The 18903-nt window shown below is 40.2% G+C and overlaps 1 protein-coding gene across 4 annotated transcripts in view; it reads left to right on the top strand.

The window, feature by feature from the left end:
* Window positions 1–18903, top strand: part of MAPRE2 (microtubule associated protein RP/EB family member 2) — a 98705-nt gene that overhangs the window by 58310 nt on the left and 21492 nt on the right. For 3 of the 4 annotated variants that reach the window (XM_042029058.1, XM_042029056.1, XM_042029057.1), the window contains 3 exons: window positions 2845–2972; window positions 15186–15331; window positions 17273–17486. In XM_042029058.1, the coding sequence (XP_041884992.1) occupies window positions 2852–2972; window positions 15186–15331; window positions 17273–17486 (481 nt within the window). In that variant the 5' untranslated portion in view covers window positions 2845–2851. The remainder of the gene's footprint in view (window positions 1–2844; window positions 2973–15185; window positions 15332–17272; window positions 17487–18903) is intronic. The other variant, XM_042029059.1, reaches the window with a different exon arrangement.

Genomic DNA, 18903 nt, shown 5'->3' with positions numbered 1-18903 from the left:
AAACTCAAGGTTATTCATTTACTCACAGTTTCCTGCAGTGGAGTTCCCCACCCCATGCACTGCAGCAGAGGAAGTTGTTTGCTCCCTTGTGGGTTGCAGAAAGATGGATATTTCTCTCTGCAGTTCTTTGTGGAAAAAGATGATGAGGGAAGTTCTGCTTCCTTTCTGTGTGTATTTTCTTGATCTTTTTAACAAAGTGAACTTTCCCTTTTCACTAGCGGTAGCTGATGGTTGTTCTGAGCTCTGCCTGGCCTCAGAGGCCAATTAAAATTTTCTTGAAGTAGGGACAACTACATATCAGAGTAACTTTATTTTACATGTTATCATCTAAGTATCTTTAGTTGCTTTAGAATTCAGTGGACTCTTCTGCATTGAACTGTTGGTTTATTATTAAGCTCACTATTCTTAATTCTAAGTGAATGTTTAATTCATTATTAAGCTGTTATTTCAACTGATTTTACAGACAATATCTAACATGTTAGTTTAATAGTGACAGTGGTGGTATCCTTCTATTAGTTTCTCATCTATATAAAAAGGCTAAAAATAATAAAGTAAAAATGATGCGTTTCAAACTTCAGATGCCATTGGTACCAAAGGTGGTGTTTGCCTGCTCACTGCCTTCCATCCCGATGTTGAAGCTAAGCTTTTATGCTTAGCCATTATGGTGTAGTTTTAAGAGTAAAAGGGCACTCCCTGTTTCTAAAACTTTGTTCCTAGCGCTTGGTTCAATCCAAGCACTTAGTGCGTGCCAAGAAAGCGACCTTTGCTAACTCTTACAGTGAATACAGGGCTGTGTTCACACAACTGGCTGTGCTGCATGTGAGCCCACAGGAAGAGCAGGGCAGACTGAGCTGTCACAGGCTGGTTTCTTGTGTGCTCCAGAGCTGCCTGTACAGAAAGAGGTAGGGAGGCAGCCTGGTTCCGAATGAATTTCTGGCACTGGTTGTGTGACTACTGGAGCATGAGTTTTTCAACCCTATTTTCTCTCTCTTTTTTTTCTTTAATTCCCCATAAAGCAAATTTGTGGATTTTATGTCTTGCATCGTAATGTCAGCAGGTGGGAACAACTTCAACAACCTTCTGTTTGTGAGATTTGCTTCCTAGAAAGTGACCTGTATTATGAACTTTGTAATCTTGTATTTAAATGTATTCTCTGTGTTGTGTGCTTATACACTCATATGTTACCAAGTCAAGTTTTGTGCTGGCGGGTTTTTCCACACATTTTACCTAGGTTGCCCCACCTAGTTAGCACACCTAACTGTGGGTGGAGTTAATCTGCAGTCTTTGTGTTCCCTGCAGAATTATCTGTCAGGCTTCAAAGGGTTACATCTCTGCAAATTCTCAATGGAAATAGTCCACACAGACTTTGGATCCTACAGAGAAGATCCTGCTCTCTTGCATTGACTGAGAAAGTTGAGGTCCAAAGCTGAGATGGCAGGACTGGCACCAAAGTTAGACAGATAAGTGTTAGCTACAGGGTGCCACTAGAGACAAAGGTGTGCAGTCCCCAGAAAACCAAGCATATTATTCTTTCCAAGAATAATCGTTCAGCTTTGACTCTTTGGTCGTTTCTGAGGCACCTCATACTTGAATTGCTTCTAGTGGACTTTCTGAAGTCCATTACTCATGGGAACATTACTTACTCTCTTCATGAACTCGATTCTGCTCTTTGAAACTACTGATGAGATAAACTTGAGTGTGCTCATCTTTCCTCTTTGCAACATCTTGCAACAGAAAGATGGGACTCGGATAGGGTAACAGGAAGCAAAGTTCAGTAGTACGTGTTCCTAGTCTATGTACCTAGGAACATGATAAAAGCTAGCATGAGTTACTGACTTCCAGGAAGGAACCTTTGCTAGCTAGAAGAATCTATCTGAGGTGATGTAGCTGTGAAAACTAGGGACAGAGTGGCATTTACCAAGGTCTCAGTGAAATGTTGTCTGAACAGTGCTTGAAACTGTCTGTTCAAAGAGGACTACTGGCATGATCAGTCACTGAATGTCTTAACTTGATATAGGAGACTCACATTGATTTGTTTGATCTAGACTACCTGGGCATTGGAACAGACACTGAGTGCTGTTCCTAACGTATTAGGAAATCTGCTCTGGGGAAGAAAAAGCCATTAGGGCTGGAGGAAAATGCTGGCAGAAGAACAAATGGGTTTAAGCTGAGAAGAAATGCTCCTAATGTTTTAGGAGAATCAGGCTCCACGGCAGCTTTCCAGCTGGACAGTTGGGGGTGCAAATCTCAGTTACCTTCACGATAGAGGTTGGTAAATTGATAACAGAGATTATCTGATATTCACTCTGTGACTGTTAGGAACTGAATTAATGATCCAAAAGGGCTCTGTCCCAGTAAGAAATCAGTATTTCAGTAAGTAGAACAGCTACATCCTCATTTAGAAGTTATCTCAAATTAAATGTTGATTTAGGGAGCCTGATCATCCTGCAGTGGCAAAAAAATGACAGATGTCAGATCACTGTATTGGTGCAGCACAATGTAACAAAATCTTTGGTCTCTGATCCTGTCTATGTATCTTTAGGCTATGTCTGATGCTGGTTTTTTTTTCTACCTTATTGGCATGAAGCAGAGTACCATAGGTTTGTATGTTCTTTAAGGTCACAGTGACAGCCAGAGAAATATGTTCATAGATTCCAAGAGGACGTTGAGGAGGTTACGTATCATCAAAGAATAAAAATTAAGCCTCCTTTTTCAACAAATAAGAGAGGGTTGTGAGTGTTGCACCTTTTCTTTCCCTGTTTTGAGCATGAAGCATATATTCACTGTATTCAGAAAGCAATTATCAAAATGTCAAAAATATTTTTGTCTCTCTTTTTTTCCTAGTTGGGGAATGGCGGTCAACGTGTACTCTACCTCTATAACCCAGGAGACTATGAGCAGACATGACATCATTGCATGGGTTAATGATATATTAGCTTTAAACTACACAAAAGTTGAACAACTCTGTTCAGGTAAGAAAGCACAGTATGCTCTACAAATGTTTATTTTAAAACCACTTTAAAAGTCTGATTTGTTGAAAATAGATAACTTTTAACTTTGACATAAACCAGTTGCTCTGAAAGGAGAGACAAATGTATGTGCACAGGAAGCATTTTTGCGTTTGTGTTAATCACGGGAAGATAAGGTACCTTGGGAAAGCATAACAAAGGCAGAGGCGAATGGGACAAATGTAGCAGGAGATACATAGAAGTAATAAAAAGGTTGGCTAAGCAAGCAAAGAATACAGTGATAAGTTTTAGTGTTTTAAAGCCACTGGGGTGGTATCTTTTCAAATGGAGAGTAGACATAACTGAAAAAGAGACAAATAGAGAACCAGCACCCCAGATGAACAAAATTCTCCAGCTCCTTTTCCTTCCTAATGAGGTTTCTCAAATCCCTGCTGATGTTTACAGGAGAAAAGCACAGGTGTGACTGAAGAAAAAACATGGATTTGAGGAAACGAGCCTTTAGCTGCTGTGAGGGCTTCAGAACTTTGTCAAAATCTGCCTGTTTCTCTTTAAATCTAACTGAGTTATTGTTTTAAGTATATTTGGTAATGAGCCCTGAAGAAAGGGTATTAGTTGGAATATTTCAGACATTTTGGTTAATCAGAGTGGCAGCTAGAAGACAGGTGTTAAACAACAGGGTCTGTAACTAGATGATGGCTAGAAATGACACAGAAAAAGGCTGATGTTTCACTGTGAATATACATGCCCCTGGGGAATGATTTCTTTCTGATTTCCTGCTGTGATTTTTAAATGTGAAGATGTTTGTGGTGGAGGAGATCTAACTTAGATTGCTACTTCAACTAACGTGCTGGGAATATTTTATGAAGATACTATCTTATCTTATGAAGACAGTGCTCAAAGTACATGGAAGAGGAACCACATGACCAGATTTCAGCTGTTTCATGGTTCAGATGAAATGCATAAATGAGGTCTTATATTCATATATTTGATTTTACCTACTGTTCTGCGTAAATTTTCTGTCTTGGAGATATTCCCTGGTAGGTATAGATAATCCTTTGAGGTTGATAGTCTTGTAGCCTATTCTTCAGAATTAAAAAAAAAACAAGTCTCAGCTGCAGAAGTAGGGTTGCATGTTTGCAGCCTTGCACAACTGTAAAATTGAGGTTGAAAAAGTGCAGGTTAGGGTGCATGTAAGCAAATGATATAAACTGAACAACTAAAGACATCAACCATGGGAAATAATCTCTTTAGCTGTTACCAAACTTTAACTTGAAATGTTGTCTTTAGCTGTTGTTATATTTATATGTCGGGAAGTTAGCCTAAGTATTTTATTTTGGAGTAAGTAAGGACAGTATTCACCCAGGGAGTAGCTATAGATAGATAGAGATAGATACATGTGTGCACACACTGAAGGAGATAGAAACATAGAAGAAAATAGACTTTTGCTCCCAAAATACCCCAAGTTTGCTATTGTTTGAAACAGGAAGCATAGTAGACAAGTTATTGACTTGTTCCTGTGTAGCTATTTAAGTGCTTATAAATAGTTGAAAGGAAGCTTTTAAAGTGAGTTCTCAATCAAGTTAAATGTGTGTGGGCTTACAAAAATAACCCACCCAAACAAAAAACCAACTAAGACATAAAAAACTTCACCAAAACCCTTTCTGAAAATAGAGGAGAAGTGATCTAAGAAAATATTGACTAAGCAGAATAAAATGAGTTAAAGTTATGTAAGAAGATCAGATAGAGAGACTTCAGCTGGGTGGGGCAAGGAGGGGAAAAGCATGGGAGCTGTCACAAATCCACTGTCCCATTTCATCACACAGCTTCTTACACAACTTTTTCTGTGACCTACAGTGAGGTTTTTGGGACACGCCACAAGGGAAGAACTGAAAAAGGCTTGTCTCATTACAGCTCTTACTCCGTTCTGTATAAAATTAAATCTTTTCTTCCTTTAGAATTTCCTGGATTGTGTTAATTGTTATTGTTACCTGATGCATCTACATTCTTTTCTTTACGGGTGAAAGCTGTTAATTTGAATTTCCCCACTTGGTTTGGTACTCTTGATGCTTACACATTGCTGCTTTTACATTCATATGCATTGCAATCCAGAAGGGGCTGTAGTAGTTCCTTATCTAAAGAAGCATTCTAGCATGATACTTCCTGTGTTAGTGTTACGCAGGACTTTACTCTCTGAACTGATGAACCAAAACACTGAGAGATTATTGCAGACACTAGAGCACAGTAATCTTAGTCTTAATAGGTCCTTCCCATTTGGGACTGTGCAGTGCATTTCTCATGTGCAAGGCATCCGTGTGTAGCGATTGAAGACAGATGGACAAGCAGCTTTGGGAATCTTTCTGCATTTCATATAGTACCCTGTGTAAATGCAAAGCAATTTATTTCATGTACATGTATTTTATTTAGCCTATTTCTAGCGTAGCTTTCAAGAGAGAAACTAAGGGAACAGTAGAACAAATGATGAGCCAGCTAGCAGGCAGAGCACCAGGAAGCATGGTATGGACTGCAGTTTGAGAACAGCCAGCCTAACTCATTCATTCTGGCATTCTTTGGCTGATGTTCCTTGAACCATTGGCAGCTTTCATGCAGATTAATGTTCGTTTCCATAAAATACAAGCATTTCTCCGGGACTTCAAAGGGAAGGAATATGTGGGAAACTCTTTACAGCTATGAAGCATTTCACAGCATTAACAGGGATCTGCAGAGCTGCTGTAACTGAAGTTTTATAACCTACTGTAAAATTGTATGGACATTTTCTTCTTTTTTAAAAAAAGCATTAAGATTAGTCATGCTGTTTTATGACTATTCAGTTCTTGTTCATTTTTGTTAATAAGGAGCTATCAAAATGCCAGAAAAAGCTAAGTGCCGGGCCAAAAAAGTGGGAGAGGGAAAGTGGGGGGGATGCTATATCTGAATTAAAAGCTTGAAGGAGTTACTTTTAGGAGGTAGGAGCAACCTAGATATGGCATGTGCTTCTGTTCAGCACCTGGCTGTGAGACCTCATGGGTGCTCACATTCTGCAGCCAACCTAGCAATAATTTTTTACATTCACAGCTTAAGCAAGAAGGAATAATGTGACATTCTGCCTTTACTGAAGGCTTTATTCAGAGCATATCTGAAGCTTAATGTGACAGTAGTTACAACGACAGAAAAAGCAATCAGACCTTCTTTTCCTCATTGCTGGGGAGAAGTAGCTTTGGTGATACACAGGCTGTAGCAATACCAGCCTGTTTCTCAATTTCCACTTACAGGAACAGAGCTGCTAGGATGAGGAGCAGCAAAGGAAGAGGCTGGCTTAGTCATAAAGTATTTGTATTCTTTGGGAGTCTTAGATGTGGTTTTTGTCTCTGCTAAGTAGGCCGAGCAAAGTGCAGTGTCCCCTGAGCTTTCTGAATGCCTGCTGTGGTAGTGATGTGCCAAGAAAGCCAGGTTATGGATGGGTGCAGCCCTAGAGAGTCTAAATTTAGTCTGCAGCTCCACTGGTAATTTAGTTTTGACAACTAAACAGGGAAAATCTCTCCAGGCATCTCAAAGCAATACAATTCTCTTTGCTTTAGACACGTCATATTGTCAGTTTTTGGACTCTGGGTTTGATTTCCTGCAAAGTTGTTTAACCTGAGCATGAAATTTATAAACCATGGTTTTAATAGAAGGCATAGTGCATTCCCTTTAGATTGGCATTAGAGAGGGCATTTAATTTGATACATCAATGAATTATAATAGAGAATATATAATGGAGAAGTTGTAATGTCATAGGATCCCATCTGCAAAACACATATGTTTGGGGGATAGGAGTTTCATATGAAGTATGACACTAGTTGTTTCCTAGGAGTCATGCTATTTTTTTTAAGGAATACATGGTGGCTTTTTAGAAAGAATTCTGACTAAGCAGCTTGTAACTGAATTTTCTTTACTAAGGCTGTTTTTCATCTCTAAGGAATACCAAGTATATGTGTTACAGGGCTTTTCATGACTGTTAGAGTGTTACATGAGAGTATATTCAAAATAAGAGTCAGGCAGGAGCTAGAGGGCTTGCATATGAATTAAAAGGAAACAACACAATGTGTACAAGCTATATAATGTCAAGGAAATGGTAAATGGATAGAAAGGCAAATGTGGCCTGGAGCAAGGTACAATTTTTGTCTTAGCTATACTTCTGTGATCCTATGAGATTAAGGAGATACAGAGTCTCCCCACTCCGTGCATTTGAAAATTCTCAGTAGAATTATAAACTTGCAAATTGTCTGGCCCCCAGTGCATACAGACCTTCTGTCTTTGAGGATTTGTATGCAAGGATCAAGGATTGAATGCAGGGTTGTTTTTTTCCTTGCTTTTAATAAATGGCCGTATTATAAAGAAAGCATGTGGTTTGGCATTTTCAAATTTTAGACTGTGATGCTTTCTCTGCAGATGCCCTGGGTGCTGCCACAGGGAGTTTCTCATGTGGTGACTGCTGTCGCTGGTACCATATCTCAGTTGGTGTTCGTCCTGTGGAAATATGTAGTCCCTTTATATATACTTTTTGTTGGCACTCTGCCACCCTGGTGTCATAGGAAAGCAGGCAGTGTGACAGTAGGGCAGATGTCGTTCTTTCTTTGACTGTGTTGCCTCTCTGGCTTGGGATTTGGGGGAGAGCTTCACTGCAGCATCTGTGGGCTGTTGTGCCTTGCGACTGGTACTGTGTGAGGGAGGAGGGTCGTTCCTGGCTTGTGGAGGGTGTCCACGGTGTTCTGCTTCCAGGGACTGGGTACTGCACGCCAGCCCCTCGGCAGGGCAGTGCCTGTTTTCAAGGCAGCCATCGTGTCTACAGCCCCTCAGCCTCTGGGCAGCAGCTGGGAGCGCGTGCCAAGCATGCTGCCTCCTGAGCAGTGCTCCATGGGAGCCGGCTCCTCTTCTCTCCACCGTATGAGAGGCACGATTGAGGGGGGCTGGAGAAGAAGGGTATTGGCCAGACAGAGAAATGGTGAGCAGGACTATTTTTTTTGAAAGTCAGTCGTGTAAATATACACACAAACGCGGTTTGTTCTGTTGGTTAGCTGCACAGGATTTGTGTTTTCATGTCTCAGAAGGTGTATTTTGCTCAATGCCTATATTAACCCATAACCTCCTACGTGCAGATTACTATAATCTGCATTACAGGACCCTGTTGCCAGCGCTCCTCTACATCCCAGCGTGCCTGAGAAGCCAAAGCGTGTTTCCACGTTGGTGGTTTTGGTTTGTTCCCCGTTTGCAGCCTTGCAAAGGCTGGGTCTCTAGCGCAACTTGGGAACATGATTAAAACATGGCTTGATCCCATTTGCACTCTGTAACCGAGGCATGTTTCAAGGAACTGGCATGTTGTCCTGAGGTCATGCAACACAGAGTATACTCAGTGTCAATGACTCTCTAATGTCTTCCATATGATATTTAGGATTAGAGGGATACAATGAATGTTAATGATTGAATTTAAATCATTTCCAAAACTTCCTGGGGAAGCTTGCAAAGCAGTATCGTGAGATTCCCAGCCAATAATTTATTTTTTTTAAATGTCACTCATTAAAAATTCAGGAGGAATAGAACTTGAACAAGTTTTTGCTTTTAAAAAATAATTATTTAATTACTCAATAGCACTCATTTGCAGTCAGTTGCTTGATTTCCCCCTGGTTTAAAGAGCTTGTTAGATTTTGTGTGGTACTTTTTTTAGGCATGATGAGTTACGCAGCTATTTTAACTTAAATGGGAACTGTGTTTTCTGAAATTGTTCTGATCTTCCTGTTTAAAAATTAACGAATTCCAAAATAAATTATTGCCAAAAATTTAAGTGTTAAAAACTCTGCTGTGTATAATTTATGAGCAGCTTAATGATTTACATATTTAAGAAAAAGAGAAAACAAGTGAACACAGGGGAAACCTACCTCCAATATCCATTATTTAAGATGGTATGGGGATACTGTGGATTACATCACACGCATGCCCTACCTCTGTGGAACAGGACTTTTGGAAGCAGATGTCCTTTAGGTGCACGTTATCTCAGGGGCTGTTGGTAAGGCTGGTAGGAGGTACACAGTTCTTGTAGGCTGTGTCCTGTGGGGACAGCACTGCTTTTGCGAGCTCCTATCTGTATGCAGGCACTCACCCTGCCCTCTTCGAGGCAGCTGTGCTCATGCAACTGTGAGCAAGAGGGCAGGGCTGCGCTCTAATCTGCGTCGGTTCTAGGGCTTTTTAAGTGGCCTCCTAGGACTGTTGCTGGGAAGGGTGAAGCTAGGCCAGAGTGGCTTCAGTGATGCACAGCCCCATAAAAGCTTGCTTCTCTACAACTAAGTAGGTGGTAAATTGATGTGTTCTTGAACACTCACTGGGAAATGGGCTGAAACTTCTTAAATAAGAGTGAAGGCACAGGGAGTGTGTGTGTGTTAACTGGAGAAATAGAATGGTGTTGACCTATATACTAGGTCATATAGGTGCTGCTGGAAAGGAAGAGGAATTTGAAGACCGTGGTCTCTCCAGTGGAGCACTCAGTATAAAGTGTTCTGTTTCTTAAACATGTGGCTGTATGTAACACAGCATTATGCTCACAGACAGGGAATCATAGAATGATTTATGTTGGAAAAAACTTTAAAGATCATGGAGTCCAACTGCCAAGTCCACCACTAAACCATGTGACTAAGAGCCACATCTACACGACTTTTAAATACATCCAAGGGATGGTGACTCTGCCGCTTCCCTGGGGAGCCTGTTCCAGTGCTTGACAACCCTTTCTGTGAAGAAATTTTTTTTAATACCCAATCTAAACCTCCCCTGGCACATCTTGAGGCTGTTTGCTTTTGTTCTATGGCTTGTTGCTTGGGAGAAGAAACTGGCCCCCACCTGGCTACAGCCTCCTTTCAGGTAGTTATAGATAGTGAGAAGGTTCCCCCGCAAGCCTCATTTTCTCCAGGCTAAATAACCCCAGCTCCAGCAGCTGCTTCTCCTAAGATTTGTTCTCCAGACCCTTCACCAGCTTCATTGCCCAGTTTTTAAAAAAACCTTTGAGTGGCATAACAGAACACCCATATTTGAAATCTAAATGAAAATCTATACTCTGGTATCCAAGTTGAAGACCTACTGCTGTGTGCTTACCTAAACATCACTGCCAAGGAAGCAGTCCTAGAAAGCCTGAGGTAAAAGACCAGCCCTAAGTGCTGCTATACTGTAAACAATGATTGCTGGCGCTTGTGGGTTTTTCTCTCCCTTTCTTATCAAAACTATTAAGTCACACGTGCTCCTTGCGAGTCACTGCTCTTTTTTCATTGTTGTTGTCGTCCCAGCAACAGAAATACGGGGTGTGTGCAGCCTTCCATCAGCGTTAGCAACCATAGTGAACTGAAGTACTGATGACTAATTCATACACAAATCATCCTGTATTTCCCAAATGCGTGATCAGGTGGTTGCAGCTTTGGAGAGAATGAATAGTTTGAAGGAGTTTGTATCTAACATGACTGGATATGTGTTTTTGTATTATCTGAAAAATACTTCATTAAAGCAAACAAACTAATTTTGTTACAGAAAAAGGCAGTCAGCCCTTTTCCCAAATGGAATTTTTCAAAAACTGAGTGTGTGAAAATCTGGTTAAAAATCTGGGACTGGTTAAAAGGTTTAAACTTGATTTGTATGCAATTTTAGAACAAAATTAATACTAAACATGTATACCAAATTTCTAGTGTAGAACTTGGCTCTATTTGCTGTGGTTTGGGTTTCAGAATTAAAAGAAATCAGCCCCACCCCTGCCCCAGAAAGGCCCTATCTTTTCATGGGTCCTTTGTTTTCCATATTGGCTGGTGTGGTTTTATATGGTTTTCTGGGATCTTGCTCCCACACACTGCAGGGATTCAGGGAGGAGCCACGAGGGAGTCTTTTGACATTAGATGTCGAGGATTGACTTAATTTGTGTCGGGCACACTCATATTGGCAGTACCTGAGCTTATAGTGTTTCTACTAAATATTTTATTAGCATAATAAATTCTAACTATAGTATATTAAAAGCAGTTAGTTTGCAGATAAAGTTTTCCTTTTAATTTAAATATATAAACATCAATGCTAAATAAAACCAAGGGTCTAATCTTGGTTTCAGATCTCTAGTCTGAAATCCAGGAAGTTGACTGAGTGGTAAAAACTTGTTGCAAACAGGATTCTCTTGTCTTCATTGTTGCCTCCTTTAATTTCCTTTTGATTTAAATAGTCAGGAGCAGAAGTATTTCTGATAATCAAGAAAATACTTCTTTGCATTTGTGGATTCATCAGCCTCCAGATGGTGAAGGAGAGGAGAAGAACTGAAAATCTCTAATGATGCAGAGTGCATATGTTTCACAGCAGACTAAGTCAGCATGGACAGTGTCAGAAAGAAACATAGAAGCAGGGAAGGAAGCATACAGGACAAAAGCTAAAATTAGTTCAGCATTGCTTACTTCAAGGGGCTAGTGAAAGATTATCTTCAACTCTGAAAATTCTGTAAGACATTCAGTTTTTATAGATTTGGTAGTAATTTTCAGCTTTACCACTGCATGTGGCAAAATTCTTGAATTGTAACAGCTTTAAATAACCACCTTTTCAATTCTGAGTTTGTTCGTTTGTATCTGAATCCTGCCCTGGCATCCCTTCCCCTCCCGTGGCAGCTGCTTGCCCAGCCTGGTGGATGCAATGCCCTCCCTCCACTTGCTGCCTGCCCTGCCCCAAGCCTGGGATGCCCAGGAAACACCTGCAAAGCCCTCATGCTGCTGGGCTCTTTCTGCTCACTGATGGGGCTAAAAATAGCAACTCCTGGGGGTGATTTCGGCACAGCCACGTTTGCAGGCTTGTTTCAGAGCCAGGCCTGTGAGTATCTTCTGTAGCTAATGGCTGCATCAATAGTCTAGATCAAAACACAGGAGGACTTTTAGCCAGCGATTCTAAATTGCTTGTTAGCTAATAAAGGATTAGAGGTTTTTAGCATTGATCCCTCTTCTGCAGTGCCACCAGCTGTACTTTTCATCTTTCATTTGAGTAGATGTCAAATTATTTCTTCTTGTGTGTGTATGTGCATGTTTACGCATATAAAAGTTTTTTGGTCAGAGAGATAGATTTATTGTAAGAGCTATTCTGGTAGTGTGTTTTCAACTTCTCTGTACACATTTGATAAGATATAGGTTTGGGGGTCTTTCGGGTTGGGTTTTGGAGGGGGAGGATTGTTGGGGTTTCTTTTAATTTTTTTTCCCTCCAGAAAATGTAGGGAAGTTTTCTAATACCGAATAAAATACAGTAGCATAAAAATTCTTTTGTTTGTGTAAATTAGGCAAGAGGTATGTCACAAGCCATAATGTCTTTATCCCTACTGTCGTGTTCTTTGTATTCCATTAAAAAGATTCCTTTCTCATGCCCCTACATTGAGACATCAATTGTTCAGTACATTGCAGAGGCCTAAAGTGCTGTCCCATGTGCAGAGGGCCACATGGATATGCTGCAGCTGGAAGATAAAGGCACTGCAGTCTCACATCACTTAAGTAGGGCTCTTCTTTCTGCTGCCTCCAGGAAATCTCAGCCATGGGCAGCATAGACAATAGTGTCCTCATTCTGTTGCACTGGTGTTTCCCATTTAAATGTAATCTGACAGCTACAAGCTTTAGGGGGTAAAATTTTGAATTATAAATAAACGTCTGTATAATATTAAATACGTACATAACCTCAATGTCCAAAATCAGGCAGTCTCAGCTGACTGTAATGATATTTTTACTTTCTCCTGTTCCTGTGGTAGGCAGGTCTCTGGCTGTTCGGAGTCGGGAGGAATTTCCTCTCTTTGTAGTTCAGTGTTTAGTTCAGTCCATGTTTGTGCGTTGCCTCTGCTCTTCAGGAAGGAGTATTTTAATGAACTCTATTTGCCAGTGTAATAAAATCCTCCTGTTGGGGAGACGGCCCAGCAGCCGCTCCAGTGTTGTGTCAGAGAACAGGTCCGTGCTGCCATGTGGATGCAGTCCAGTGTTTTCTGCCCTCAAGTGTTGTGCAGACCCAGGACCACCTCCTGCCTGGCAAAGGCACAGAAACAACTGCCAGCAGTCCGGGGAGAAACACACGGAAATACCCTAACTGGAGAGAGACTATCTAAAGGCATGCAGAAGGAATTTGCATTACCAGCAGAAGAAGAAAAATCTCATGTGAACACTTTGGGCTTCTAGTTTTCTAAAAGGATCTAGATGAAAGGTTGTGCAATGCATTTTTAGAGCCTCCAGGCAATTACTTAGATATCAGAGTACAGCTTAGAATTAGGGTATGGGGAGGATGAAAGGACAGAGTTAGGAACAAATTCAATTTATAACATTAAATGATTGCATAAAAATCTTTTTGCATTAAATTAAACAGTAATAAGTGTACTCAACCTATGCATTATCTGTATCCATGCTTTTAACTGCAATGTAATTTTTCCATTGCCATGTATTTACAAGTTCTCTTGCTAAGGATGTGTTTTGAATAAATAATTGTGTTTATAAAGTTTTCTGTAAGACAATGCAAATTTGTCATCTGATGCTTGTAACTTGCCAGAAGGCTCCTTTTCCTTTAGGGAATATTTTACTTTGATTCCTAATCATATCAAGACCATTGCAAACAGCTAATCACAAGGTGTCCTTGGAAAATGAGATTTTATATTAACCATTTTCTGCACAAAGCTAGGCAATGTGAACAGACTGGTTTTTTAAATGGCAGTGGTTTTCAGCACTAAAGCTGGATCTTGGTAAGTCCCTCAGTAAAGTTTGTGTTGGTATTTTAGACAGCATTTTTGGACCCTACTCTTAAACTCTGCTTCTCTTTGGGAAGTTACAATTTCGGTAACCCTTCGTATGATGGCTGACTGGATACAGAGAATGAGAACTATCTTCATGCATAAAATTGGTCCTGTCAAAACATATGCATACCCATGGAGAAAAATGACTTAAAGTTCAAGTTATTGTTGACTCTCCTGTAAAACTGGGCAAGCCAGGTGTCTGCTTTGTTAATTTGGTTTCTCTGTGAACACTCAGAAATATTTGTGATTAAAAAATCGTTGTTGATACTTGGCTGAACTGTTAGGTGAGATCTGGACACTTCTTTGTCAAAACTGATCTGCACAAAAAGCACAACAGTCTTTTTTGTGGAAGTGAAATTGAACTTGTCAGGGGTAATCGGGCAATCACTTCCCTGCCCTGATGCTCAAGCACAGGGGCTGCACCCTCCACAGCCCTCTGTGGACCTCACTGAATCTTTGCCGAGTATAGAGCATTTTATAGAAAACTCATCTGAAGAAGAAAGAAAATTGCTTTTCCTCTGATTTCCTCAAACATTTTCATCCTTTATTTCTAAACACTTGATTGTGTCAACAGTAAAGGCTTTGCAAATGTCAATGGCATGATGCTGTAGGAGGAAGCTCCCTGCATACAAGAAATGCTGTCTCTATTAGCTCTCCTCAGGATGCTGGTTAGAAATTTTTCCATATACTTCCTCCTTTGTGCTGGATTAGTTACACACACCCCCCTACCCTCTAAGTTCAGAGAGCTCTCAAAGTTGAACTTAGGAAGCTTACTGTTTGAGTGGGAACTAAAGATGTCAGCCCAGCTTTGAAAGCTATGGGTGGACTATGCTAGAGTCTGCTTATTTAAATGCTTTTCTCAGGAAATGAAAATTAGTAAAGATGTTCATTGCAGAGGGGTGGGAACTGACTAATATGTTTTAAGAAGCTGGAGCCTTGCAATTAATTTTTTTTTTAAATCATGGATTTAATCTCAAGTGATTGCCTTGGACTTGCTTGGCATTTGGGTAGAAGGGCCAGAAGAAAGATGATCCTGGGTTGTTTGAATTCAGGAGACTGTGGATTGAGGAATCTTATTAAGAGATTTTCATTTTCACTGTATGATTATCTTTTCATTATATGGACAGTCCTACTGTGTATAGGGACTCCAAGAACATTCATTTCACTTTGCATTAGTTGTGGTGATTCCTTGGATGCTGCACAGCAGTGCATCATGCATCCAGATCGAGTGGAAAAGAACCACTTGAATATGTCACTGCTCAATGTGCATTAGATAAGCAGGTCTTGGGTGCATAGTGTTAGGCTGAATTACAGCAGGGGCTTGTTCAGCACTGTTGCTTTCTGCTCATGCTTTCTGCTAATGGCATGAAACACCATTTGGTCTTAGCTGGGTGCATCTGGATTAACGTCAATGCATTCTCTTGTTATAGGAGCAGCTTACTGCCAGTTCATGGACATGTTGTTTCCAGGGTGCATTAGCTTGAAGAAAGTAAAGTTTCAAGCAAAGCTGGAGCATGAGTACATTCACAACTTCAAACTTCTGCAGGCATCATTTAAAAGAATGAATGTGGATAAGGTAGGCATTCTGTATTTGTATTTTGGTCACTACATGTTTCAAAAGTTATATGAATTGTGTAACATTAATAAGTAGGGGAAACAAACTTCAAAACACTTGAAAATCCATTTTTTCAACTTTTGGATGGAGAACTGGAATTGCAAGTAGCGTATGAAGATGTTCTTGACCTTTCATCATCTGAAAAGGGTGTTTGGGTGTGAAGAAAGAAGTTCGGCATTTTGGCTCTGTTTAGGTACAAATTGAAAATTGAGTCCATATGTCTGCTGAGGAGATGTGCCATCTAACTCATTATATCTTAATATCAGAGATTATATTTGATAAAACACCATGTGTTGGAAATTCCTTGTCATTGGTGAATCTTAATTTTCAGGTAAGTAAAATTATTGGTGACCTGCATTTCCAATGAAACAACTTAAAAATATGCTGTTATAAGTATTCCATGTTTTTTGTCTGAAGCAGGGTTTAAGGAATTTAAATAATTTGAAAGCTGGAATAATTTACCCAGTGTTTTAATAGATTGGTCAGCACATGTGATCTTGTGAAGTTGAGAATGGAAGTCTCTGAGAAAATGCTTGTTCAGACATAATGTATTTGGTTTATGCTTGAATGTGAGAGTTTGACAGACTTGCCAATATAAATTACTGTGTTGATAAAAATGAATAATGGAAGTTACGTTGTCATGCTTACAGTTTTACACTGATGCACTACCTGTTTACCCTTTTAAGGTTCTGCCCCGGCTTTTTGTGTTGCCTTATTCTGAAATTTAAACAGTCATAATAGAGGGTCCCTTAAGACTTCTATGAAGCACTGGAAAACCCTCCTTGTTTCATGAAATGTTACGGATACTTCTGTTTACAGTGTGATTTGCTAGTGAAACATTGGAAAGACTAATGTAGTGAACATTGTCAGTTTTCCTGTAGGGAGCAAATTTACCATACCTTTTTAAGTGGAGTTAAGATACAAATGGAGCAACGTGAAAAGACATGCAAAGTGCAATGTTAATTCTTGCAGAAGCATCATAAATTTATAAAATGCTGTACAGTTGGCTTAATCTTGAAGAAGAAATGAAAGCCCTTTTCCAGCTGAAAATTCAATACATTCAAGAGGCAATAAGGTCCACCTAACTTGGCTCTTTAATCAGCTGCAGGAAATAAGCAAAGCAGGGCATCTCTCCTGCAGCTGTGGTCCCTGTCTGCCCTCCCTCCCCATGTCTAGGAACCTTGGGTACTGTAATATTGGCTGAAGACACCTTTTGGGGGTTTCATGTCTGTGAAAAATTTCTAAGATATTGATATGGAGACATCCTCATAACCTTTCCTTTGTTTTACTAGAACTTCATAGGCGTTTAAGTCAACTTCTGCACGTCCACAAACTGTTCTATGTATAGCTCTATGTGGAAGAGAAAAAAATTACACGGTTAAAACCTCAGGGTTGGTTCATATGATGACCATGTGCTACCAAAATGTAGGTTGGTTTGAACTTCAGCACGTCTTGGAAAAGCTGCTGGGTTTTGTAGTTCAAATAGTAGGACAGAAAGCAAGAAACTTCTGTCTGGAGTTTTTGAAGAATTGTTTGTTTGTATGTACCATGTGCATTAAAACCAAAAATCCCTAGTTGGCTGAGCATAGTGTTACTGCCAGAATAGTCTCATTCGTCACGGGATGTACCCATAGGATGTAAGGGAGTACCTCTGTAGAACAGCAGCTATAAAGGCTTACATACACCTACTGTAAAGCTACTTCAAAGGCTGGGTTCTCATTGGGTTTTGTTTTCATTTTTTAAGAGCACCTGCAAATTTACCCTTTCTTTTAGGAACAAAACAATGGCAGAGGTTTATTTGTTGATGCATTTAGTAGATCTTTTTAAGTAAGTGTGTATATGTAATTTTTCTATTTAAAAATGACAGTGACATAATATTTGATATTAATATCTACCTTTCAGGTAATTCCTGTGGAAAAACTGGTCAAAGGGCGCTTCCAAGACAACTTAGATTTCATTCAATGGTTTAAGAAGTTCTTTGATGCTAACTATGATGGGAAGGAGTATGATCCTGTGGAAGCTCGACAAGGCCAAGATGCTCTTCCTCCACCAGACCCTGGTGAACAGATCTTTAACCTGCCCAAAAAGTCTCACCATGCAAACTCTCCAACTGCAGGTATTTTGCATCTTAAGAAATTCCATTTCTGTCTCTGAAGACAATCATAAACTATGGTTCACTTTACATAAATCCTAGTTAAAAGTTATTTCCTTGTGTGGTTGAGCCATTATTTTTACCTTATCATAGGTTTAGCATCTTGAGACAGCAGAAAGTTAACATCTTGTGTGCTCTAGTTTGGCCCAGCCCCACTGAGCGTAGGGTCTCCTCCCCTGAGCCCCTCCATGTAAATGACGTGGACTCTGGTAATGTCTGACGGTGGAGACAAAGGCATTTAACCATCTTGTTGCTGAATGTGGTATGTGCAAGTGTATTCAGGAACATTAAATGGAGTGTGTTCCTCTTTCACACCTCTACCTTTACAGGAGAATGCTTGCACAAGCTGATGTATTTTTTAATTTTTATGGTGAGTAAAATGTTTCCAAGTCTTAAGGGCTGACGAGAAGAGCAAAAATTAATTTTTTTTTGTTTTATGTGTGTTTATTGTTTGAGTATGCTAGTCCTCCTAACTGAACAACATACAGCTATTGCTCTTTCACAAAGATACCTCAGTCTTCTAATTTTTTATTCTGTGCTTGTATTGGGTTTTGCTAGGATAGAGATAACACTTCAGAGGAGATTGGTGCTAAATTTTAAATTTAAAACCAAAAGAGTGTTGATAAGGCATGGATATTTTAATTATTGCTAATCAGTGCTTACACAGAGTCAAGGCTTTTTCAGTTTCTCACATTGCCTTGCCAGCAGGCAGACTGGGGGTTCCCAAGAAATTTGGAGGGGACACAGCCAGGACAGGTGACCCCAGCAGACTGAGCAGCTAATCCATACCACATGGCATCGTGCTCAGCAAGAAAAGCTGGGGCAATAAGGAGAAGGGTGGGGAGGAAGGTTCAGAGTTACAGCATTTGTCTTGTCAAATCACTGTTATGGGTGATGGAGTCTGGCTTTCCTGGAGGTGGGTTAATTCCTGCCGGCCCGTGGGAAGTGGTGAATGAATTGTTTGCGTGGCTTGTGTTTTACCTATTAAACCGTCTTTATCTCAACCCATGAATTTTCTCCCTTTTGCCCTTCTGAGTTTCTCCCCCGTCTCACTGCAGGGGACAGTGAGCGAGCAGCTGTGGGGGCTCAGCTGCATGCTGGGGTTAAGCCACAGCAGTGTTTCTGGAAGAGGCCAAAGGACTAAACCTGATCTTCGGTCTTTATGTAATGTGGGCATGACTAGTCACTAAGCAGATGTCATTTTTGTTAACTGAGAATTAAGTGAACAGGAGAGCAGCTAACATTTAAGAAAAATAATTAGTCACTAAAAAAGTGTTACTGGACATAGGTTTGTGCATATGGAAGTACACACACCTAATTCCTTTATTGGTTTGTCCTGGGTTTATGCTAACCTATTCCTCAAGTAAAGATTAATATTTAA

Source organism: Corvus kubaryi, unplaced genomic scaffold, assembly GCF_017639235.1.
Source record: "Corvus kubaryi isolate FWS band 111438036 unplaced genomic scaffold, C.kubaryi_AGA036_p1.0 37312, whole genome shotgun sequence".
In the NCBI taxonomy this organism is placed as follows: Eukaryota; Metazoa; Chordata; class Aves; order Passeriformes; family Corvidae; genus Corvus; species Corvus kubaryi.
Note: the sequence above shows the minus strand (reverse complement) of the source record. Positions and strands in the feature narration are given on the sequence as shown.